Genomic DNA, 9,951 nt, shown 5'->3' with positions numbered 1-9,951 from the left:
CTGTATGGAGTCAACTGCATCGAAGAACTGATCTCAGATTTGTCATATATGAGTGCACTCAAACATTTCAGTCAGTTTGCATTTACTGGAAGCACCATTTATAGACATTGCACACGTTTGAAACAAAGACATACATGAAAACATGATAGCTGTACATTTCCTAGTGATCAGAAACAAAACATCCTTATGCCATAACAACTATTTGGTTGTGGTGCCTTGTGCAATACCAGTAAAAAAACATTTGTTTGAAAATACAAATACAAACATAAATCACTGACAATAATAAAAAAACAAGTTTTGATCATTATCTCTGTCCACTGTTTTATGTAAACTGTTATGAGGCTGTATGAAACAGTGCAGACCTGGCCAGTCACTTCAGTTTATCAGTAGGTCAAAGCTATAGCCAATACAATGAGGAGTAACATGTAATTACAGTTGAGTATTTTAATCCCATTAACACACTGCAGCAGATCATCTGTGGAGAAAGAAGCAGACAGAGACTTTTATTTAGTAATATTTCAGGAAGGACAAGGATTGTATAACGTTAGTTGATTTGTGTGTGTGTGTGTGTATATATATATATATAATATATATATATCTAATATAATATATATATATATATATATATATATATATATATATATATATATATATAATATCTATAATATATATAATATATTAGTTAATATATGTTAGTATCTATATATATATAGATATATTATATATATATATATATATATATAGTCTATTAGTTATATAATATATATTAGTGCTGCAAACTACCGCTTAATGTTTGTCGATTAATTTTAAAGAATTAACGCGTTAAAAAAAATTAACGGATAACGTGGTTTTGTTTACTTTCCGGTGGCGGCCGCATTTTGGATGTGGCAAAGTAGAGCTTTGTTTCCCAGATATATTAGTGTGTGTGTGAATGGTTGTATAAAAGCATTAACTTAAAGCCCTCACGGAGACTGCGCCCTGGGCGGTCGCCCACATTGCCCACAGCTAAAACCGGCCCTGCTTGTTTTAGTTTAGGGGCAGATCTGCCACTCAATATGGCGGACACAGTAACGTATTGCAGCCACGGACCAACGTGCTCAGTGAGGCGTCTAGTATGATATGTCTATGATCTACCTAACTGAAGGAGAGTCATGTATATTCTATGATCTATCCAACTAAAGGAGAATCTGTGCAATATGTCTAATGATCTATCCTAACTAAAAGGAGAGTCTGTGCATATATGTCTATGATCTATCCTAACTAAAGGAGAGTCTATGGTGTAAAGAGGGATAAGGACGGATTTTAAGGGGGAACATTTCATTTTAAAAAGTTGCCCGACGGCTCGGTGGGACAAAAACAAGGCAATTTGCAACAGTTTGCAAGCCGAATTTAAATTCCACAGAAGTAACACGACTTTAAACATATCACCTCAAGCAAAACACCCAGTCTAACCTACAGGAGTGTGGCACTTGTCAGTAGATTTCCCAGTCTGGCTTTTTTGTCTGTTTGCACTGTGCAAGGTGCACCTTAAGCCAATAACATGAATGAATTTCATATACTTTATCTGTTTATTCTACATTAATTTGAGCATTTTACATAAATAAATATTCATTATAAGCTCAGTCTCAAGAAAATGGCATTAATTTATTTGATACATTTATTGATAGATTAATCGTGTTAACGCGATTAATTACAGAAATTTTTGGCGATTAATTAGTTAATTTTTTTATCGATTGACAGCCCTAATATATAGATATATATATAAATATATATATATATATACACACACACACACACACACACACACACACACACACGTATACATGTATACATGTACACTTGTGAATGTGTTTCACAAAGTTTTTAGATTAACACTTAATACACTGAAACTATGAAATAACACATACGTAATCATGTAGTAAACAAAAAAGTGTAACATAATATGCCTCATACTTTAGTAGACACTTTTCTAACAGCCCCATATGCTGAGCACTTGTTGGCTCTGTGGTCCTAAACCATCTCATCTGGGTTTAGGTCAGGTGATTGTGGATGCCAGGTCATCTGATACAGCACTGCATCACTCTCCTTTGTTAAATAACCCTTACATAGCCTGGTGATTTGTTTTGTGTCATTGTCCTGTTGAAAAATAAGTTATGGTCCTACTACTTGTAAACCAAAATGGATGGTATGTTGCTGAAGAACGCCTAGGTACTGTAGCAATGCTGGCCCTGAATTTTCTTGAAGTCACCAGCAAAGCAGCCCCGCACCACAACACCTCCTGGGAACCACACATGTAGATATCATTATTCACCTTCTCTGTGTCTCCAAAGACACAGTGGTTAGAACCAAAAAACTAAAGTTTGGACTCATCAGACCAGAGTACAAATTTACACTAGTCTAATGTCCATTCCTTGTATTACCTGGCCCAAGCAGTTCTCTTCTTCTGTTGGTCTCCACTGAACACTGATTTAGATGATGTATCTAAACTGGTACTGTATGTGTTTAGTTTTTATTTATTTATTTTTTCTCTTGTAAAATAGAATAATGTTTTGCATGACTGGATAATTCAATTAGGAACTACTCTAGGGTCATTCTGGATGAAGAAGGTGACACATTTATGCCACATAGTAGATACAGTTAACAACAACAACAAAATCTAAATGTGCAGATGCGCAGTACTGTGTAGTGTCTTAATAATGACCTCAGTGACTACATATACACTTGAGTATTATTCACTCAGGATGTTAGTGTTCAGTAAAGTGATGACTGACCCACCACTTCTCCCACTCAGACCTCCAGAACTGTGCTGAAGTGTACAGGGAGCAAGCCAGGATAACAAACCTCCACAGGCTAAACAAGGCAAATCTCTGTTCCTGTGTACTGGGAGATAGAGATAGATAGATGGATAGAAGGATAGATAGATGTGTTTGTGTGTATCTAACCTGAGACTTTCTCCATTTTGGGGATTAATTTGTTCCAGAGGTGACACTCTTTAGCTTTCATCATTGTCCTCACTTCTGGATGGTTGTAGTTCAGAGTCACATACTCCTGCTGTTCAGGGGTGAACACAGGCCATTTAGCTCCATCAATGTCTGGATTCCTGACAAAAAAAGAGAAGTCAACAGTGTCATGAGGGTCTTCGCACAGCTTGAATGACTGATTGTTTAATCTCATTATGCATACCCTGTCCGGGCAAAGTTGGCCCAGTGTTTCATGAACTTCTTGGTCATGTTGACTTCATTCTTCGTGTATCCCAGGGATACATTCAGAGGCATTCCGAAGACAAATTCTATCTCATAGCCGTGCATAACGCCCATCCATTCTGGCCAAGGGTTGATGGATGATCGGTGGTCAAATAAATAAAGGAGAGTCTTACCACCATGTTGTGAGTACCTGGGAAAACAAATGACAATATTGAATTGGGTCAGGTTGAGACACAATAGGCAAATAGCCTAGCCAACAGACAATTTCACAAAACTTGTACCAACAAAACAAAAACAACAGCAACAAAAATAAAACAAACAAACAACTTTCTTAATTAATGTACAATACATTCTTAATGGAAGTGGGGAAGTTTCATGATGATGGTGATATTTATTAGTTAAGATTTTTATCCGATTCACCTGTAGTGTCATGCAAAATACATGGATTTCTTTAAAGAGCTCTCAGAAATTGCACTTTTAGTCTCACTTACACTTACTGTACAACACACCTTACTATTCCTATTCATATCTGTATTCTGAGTATTTGTTCAGATGTCTTTCATGGCAAGCGTTTTTTTTCTGATTGTTTTTTCTTTGGCTACTGACTGTATTTTTTTGATTTATGGGGTGAAAAAAAACACTTCGTAAAAACTATGTTATGTGTAATTATGTTATGTTAGCACATGTTTAAATAGATATGATAGATAATAGATAGATATAGCATTTCTATATTTAAGCAACATTAAAATCTATTCACCTGTAGTGTCACGCCTTTAAAAAGACATATGTAACAACCACATGAAATGGAACTGACTGTTCTTGTATTTTTTCTTAGGTTGAACATGGCTGAACATTAGCTGCAGCATAATGCAAGCTTATCCTGCAAGCCTTTGTACTGGTCAAACAAAAATACACATGCAAGAGCACATCTGTGGAGGATCACATTTACAGGCCTCTTCTCTTGTACTCATCATGATGAAATATAAAATAACAGCTGGTATGTTTAGTGTCTAATAAACATAATAAAAAGTCACAGATTACTCAAACTAGGCTTCCTGGAGTGTATTTTACTTTATCACCATACCAGGATTAAAAAATTCCAAGATTTGTCACATGTACAAGTAATATGCACAATGGAATTTGATTTGGCTTGCTCCTAAGATCAAGCTCAACTACAAATTAGTGTGAAAAAGTATTAGAAAAGATTAGAAAAGGCATAAAACAACTATGATACATGATATACGTCAGTGTATGACACAAGTGTAAATATGCAATGTGCAGAGCAGTGCAAAGAATTCTCTGAAGGAAAAGTACCAGACAAGTCTGAGAATATACTGCATAGAGGTCAGAGTCAGTAAGTTTACCAGCCTGGTGGCCCGAGGAAAGAAGCTTTTTTCTTCTCTCTTCCTGTCTCTGTGTTATATTTGTGACTACAGAGGCATTAACCAGAGCACAGAAGCTCGAATTGTCTATTGCTGGCGTTGTGACAGTCGTTTATAATCGCACTAGCTCCACCTTTCTTTGCAATTTTTCTTTTCATATCTGAATTACAGTTTTCTTTTACTACCACAACACACCTTTAATCTTGTTTGTTTTATCTTACCGCCTAAAACCAAAGCTTTCCTTCTCAGTCAAGTTTTGGAATTTTAACCATCAGTGTTTATGGTCATTCCTTATCATTATAAGTCAGACTACACCAATACAAATCTGAATTTGGTCTTTACCTGTGAGCGAACTCTAGCAAAGGACAAACGAACAGTCCGTCTCCAACCAGAGTACCCAGTGAGTCACGATTTCCCATCTTGCTGTTCTCATCTGTCCAATCAGTGTACTGGAAAATGGCAGCTTCTCTTGTCACATAATTTTCATTTGTCATTGTAAGGTTCACTCCATGCAGGAACTCATTCCTGGTGATGAGACTCTGAGTTAGACTAAATCCAGGCACTCCATACAATAGAAAGTAGGTTCCTTCATCCTTGTTTAAGCCTAAAAGCAGGTCTTTCTTTGGAAGTTTACCGGTACTCAGCAGCACCTGTAGGGAAAAATGTGTGTTTAGTTAAGTATTCAAATAAAACTGTCCTTAGGTTAAAAGATGGGTTACATCATGTAAATATTATGTCATGTAAATGTCATGTTTCCTGTTAAAAGGCATGTTCACACCTAATGACATCTACACACACACACAAACCTACTTCGACTTTTTCTCGTAGGAAGTCCCCATCAACAACAGGGACGAACGGTAGACCTAAGACTGAAGGCTGCATGAGAACATCATATTGCTTCGCCGTGATTTTCTCAGGTTGAGCCTTCTGCAGACACACTTCCAAATATGCTGGATCAGATGTGGGACACCCCAGTAACTTTGCCAGCTTCGTGGATCTGGACATTCACATATAGAAAGAGCAAGACAATCAGTGACAAAGGGAATGATAGTTAAGAATGGAATAGCAAAAGTAAGAAAGGGAGGTGGTTGTGGATGAAAGAATGTGAACCAAGTGTACAGTGTACTGAGACTTTTAGTTTACCAGGACACAAATTGTGTGTCCTAACATATCACATGAGTGACAGAGGGGGTGAAAAAAAAAAGAGCAGCTAAATAAATCCTATTAATTAGTGACTCAATTACCCTACCTTTGCCAGGCCTCGGTCTGGCTGATTGAGGCCCAGGGTGCATTAGGAGAGCCACTCTGCATCACAGCCCTTTGAAAAAGACTATGGCTGTCTGGGGAGAGCAGGTGGAAGCCCACAGATGCTGATCCAGCGCTCTCCCCAAACAGAGTCACCTAGAAACAGCAAAAAAATAAAAAAATAAATCACAAGCCAAGAACTTGTTTTACTGTTTGTTTTTAACAAATGAAATAAATCTTGATTTTAGATAAAAGACAAAAACATTTTACCTTTGTAGGATCACCTCCAAAAGAAGCAATATTATTGGCTACCCACTGGAGTGCCAGGCGCTGGTCCAGCAGCCCTGCATTTCCCCTGACATTCTTGTTGTTAGGAAGGGACAGGAAACCCAAAGGTCCAAGTCTATCAAGGATGATAAATTCCACGTTAACTCACTCTTGTATATTCTGCAGTAATCAAAATGGGTAAAAAGAGGGTTTCGCATGCAGTGACACTATGGCTTTCCTGTTTACAAATTCCTTTGCTCCTCTTAAAGCACCCTACCAGTGACCATTTTTGATGATCTTAATCTTATCCACCTCCCAAAGTGAGCAAGAATGCAGTGGAAAAAGGAGAAAACAGTGTAAGGTTTTCATCTTATTCAGCGCTAACCGTCAAGGACTATATCCACTTATTATATTGCCAGTTTACCTCAGTCTTACCTGTAATTCATTGATACCACAACAGCACCTTCAGATTTACTCAAGATTCGACCATCATAAATGTCCAGAGAGGACGTTCCCGTACTGAACCCGCCTCCATAGATCCAGACAAGGACAGGAGCCAGTGCCATGTTCTGAGGCTGGGTTTTGTTGAAACGTGGGGACCAGACGTTTAGGTACAGACAGTCTTCACTCAGAGGAGTGTTTGGGTTCCACATCTCTGCACCTTTGAACTCTGGAAAGAATAATCAGTCAATAGAGAATTAGAAAATGCCTTCTGCCCATATCTATTTCTGTTGTTACATCTATATTTGGAGTATGTTTTGGGCATACCTGTGTGCATATGCCTGGCACTGGTCATAGCTGGCTTCTAAGCAACCTTGACAGGTGGCTGTGTCTATAAATAGCTGAGGATACATGACCCGGCCCAAATTCATCTCTTGGGAGTGGGACATGGCTTGTATCAAATTCAATTTGTGTATGTGTGTTTATGAACGTGTGTGAGTCATATCTTTGCTTGCTAAACTGATAAAATGGTTTCAAAATTGCTGCAATCGAGTTATAAATCATTCCACCATTCACACACTGTGTGTGGGTGTGTTTATGTGATACAGTGTTATATAACAGCCACTCCTTACTCACACTACGGTGGCCCTTTAATGTCATCATTTATTCAAACATGTACTTAGATGGAGTACTAAGTCATCTAAGTGTGACAATGTACCACTAAAATAGAGTTGACCCCATCTGAGTCTGATTTAAGTCAGCTCAGTTTTAACTTAAAGGGGCAGTCAATCAATCTTGCACATGGGGATCAGTTTACTAGTCATGCCAAATATTACACAGCTAGTAAAAACTATTATGTGGCCCTATAGAACCTTGGCTGAGTCTGTTGATGATGTCACTTTGATGTAATTAGGTTTATTTTGAGTTGGATTTCAGGCAAAAAGCCTGCATTACACAAACCAATGATAACAGTTTTTAAAAAAGGTGAGCACTTACCGGGCACATTTTACAGGTCAGTAAACATGGCTTCATTACACGCATTCACTCTATTTGTGCAAACATGCATCCTACCTGGGAAGACTGTATCCAGCACCTGGTGGCAGCTATGTGGGAATTTAGTAGCATCCCGCACCCCTGGCCATCCATCTGCTGGCTGTGGAGCTCTAAACCTCAATTTCCCCACAGGTGGTTTTCCATAAGGAATTCCAAGAAATGCTCGAACATCACCACCAAACACGGAAAACATCTTCCCTTGAACTTTTCCATGCTTAGTTGTGATTACAAGGTCATCCTGAGTGGTAGGTGCTGCAGACAGCAAGTGAGGCCACAGAAAAAGAAGAACAAAGTGTGCGCACAGAGAGAGCGTCGCCATCCTAGGGAGGGAAAAAGACAGTACACAAAAACACTTTATTAATAATGCTTTTCATGTATTCTAACATTGCATATTAGATTTAAATATTACATTGAATAACTAAAAATATAACTAACTACATGACTAACTATAATTACAACTTTTTAGGTTCTACTTTTGCACAACAGTTTTGCATTTTCGAGTTTTGTTAATCTGTGTGGGTGCTGCTGAAGCCTTAATTTGCCTTTATCTACATTAAGCTGCAAATACTTCAAAATGCTTTCAGTTTTACATCTGTACTTCTATTTATCTATGTGTACATTTTTACTTGAGTAAACAGTTTTAGTATTGGTTATCCATATTCACTAATATTATAATGACTATAATGTTTATTTTTACTTAAGTCGGTGTCATTGTTAATGCCCTGTGTTTAGGGCGCATGGGGTATGGTTCAAAGTTTAGGAACCAGGGTTAGGGTTACTTTAATTACTTTACTGTACCAGGCATAGTTTAATATACTGTAGTCTATTAGACTCATTCAGCATTCACACTGTGGAGATTAACAGCATGCGTTAGTGACGTGATGAGAGACATAAGCAACAGCAAAAGCACTGAATGGTACACATTTTTTTTTTTTTTTAATACAAATGTTAGTATGGACATTCCTATATGGGCGATTCAGCTGGCAGATTTTAATTCAACCCACGCGTTTGTCCAATCAAAGTGCGGATCAAAGTCCGTCTCCTTACAGAATATGCCACTGAATGCTCTGAGCGGTGTGTGAGTGTATAAGACAGAGACCGTGACGAGTGTGCCACTTTCAAAGCGTATTTTTATGTTTTTGTTTTTTTTAAATAATTCTCAAATATAAATATAACAATACTGTAAGGCCGTCAGTGAACACGGGGACGCACGCGTCGACGTGCAGCCTGCTAGAGCCACTTGACTTTGAAAACACTGTGAGCGAACAGCACGTTTTTAGAGTTAAAGGCGCACACATGGATGTATGAAGGAGACGCGCTCACTCATAAATACATCCGACCAACTTCAAGACACACATATTCTGATAGTGAATCTCCCCAAAGTATTATTATTATTATTTTAAAACGCCTTAGTGATGTCTTACCTTGTCAGTTAGCAGTTTGTGTCTGACCGGAGTGAGTAAGGACACAGCGCTGATGATGGGGTGAAGAAGGCGTGGACAGGATCCCTCTTGTTCAGCAGTCAGTGCTGGGCTGGTCCTGACCCCCACCCACAACTGATACTACAACTGCATTATCGGGGCATTCATAGTGAATTATAATACATCCGTAATGATTTATGACTACACTCACAAACAATCAAAATGATTTTTTGAAATATATCATATATCATAAATTATTATAGCCTCCTGAGACCCTAGCTTTTGTTTGGTGTGCATTTTTAATTTTTTCATAAAAAACAAAAAACAAACAAAAAAAACTAAGCATTGTCTTTGAACAATTAGTTTTCACAAAAACAAAAAAAACTTCTGACCATTAGACGGCACAGTAAGTGTCCGTGAATGAAGGCTTATATTATTCTGACTGCATATACTCACCTATGCATACATCCACAATCAACTGTTGTAAGAACTCATAGTATAACAGTCCCAGTGTACAAATATACAGTATCTGTACTGATCAACCTAAAATATACCTGGCACCAAGTGTAACTGAGGGAAATCCAGGCATGATAATCACCATTTTTGGACATGTATTTTCTTTCAACACCTCTGTGGAGAAGCTGATTTGCCATGTTGACATGATGAGCCTATTTTCTCCTCATTATATTATTTCCTGTTTCTGTCCCTTTGTCACACTACTGCCTGCTTATTTTTTTTTTCCATCTTTGCTTTCCTTTTACTTATCTGGAGGCCGGAGATGGAGAGAAAAGTAAACTTGTCTTTGGAATTTTCAGTGCTGTGTGAGTGTGTTTGGGTTTGGATTAGTGTATACTGGCTCTGTTTGAGTGTGTATGTGCGTGTAAGGGACTATGTGTGTTTGTTTATGGACGCTTACATGTATCGGAAAGCAAATTAAGC

The 9,951-nt window shown here is 37.9% G+C and overlaps 1 protein-coding gene across 1 annotated transcript; it reads right to left on the bottom strand.

Moving 5' to 3' along the window:
- Nucleotides 1–330: 330 nt before the first annotated feature.
- LOC104936069 (acetylcholinesterase) lies at nt 331–9,094 on the bottom strand. The gene is made up of 10 exons (XM_010752039.3): nt 9,016–9,094; nt 7,610–7,911; nt 6,533–6,767; nt 6,101–6,233; nt 5,835–5,986; nt 5,396–5,582; nt 4,928–5,235; nt 3,184–3,393; nt 2,943–3,100; nt 331–475 (listed from the first exon to the last, which is right to left on the bottom strand). The coding sequence occupies exons 2-10, from the start codon at nt 7,908–7,910 to the stop codon at nt 384–386; spliced, it is 1,776 nt and encodes a 591-aa protein (XP_010750341.2). The 5' UTR covers nt 7,911; nt 9,016–9,094; the 3' UTR covers nt 331–383.
- Nucleotides 9,095–9,951: the final 857 nt, after the last annotated feature.

The sequence above is a fragment of the Larimichthys crocea genome, chromosome VII (genome assembly GCF_000972845.2).
Source record: "Larimichthys crocea isolate SSNF chromosome VII, L_crocea_2.0, whole genome shotgun sequence".
In the NCBI taxonomy this organism is placed as follows: domain Eukaryota; kingdom Metazoa; phylum Chordata; class Actinopteri; family Sciaenidae; genus Larimichthys; species Larimichthys crocea.
This window is presented reverse-complemented; position numbering and strand designations above follow the sequence as displayed.

Coding starts and splice junctions, on each gene's coding strand:
- LOC104936069 (XM_010752039.3), bottom strand. CDS start 7,910: ATGGCGACGCTCTCTCTGTGCGCACACTTTGTTCTTCTTTTTCTGTGG. Junction 6,768..7,609: donor GCTGGATACAGTCTTCCCAG/GTAGGATGCATG, acceptor TATTCTTTCCAG/AGTTCAAAGGTGCAGAGATG. Junction 476..2,942: donor CAAAATGGAGAAAGTCTCAG/GTTAGATACACA, acceptor CTTTCTCCACAG/ATGATCTGCTGCAGTGTGTT.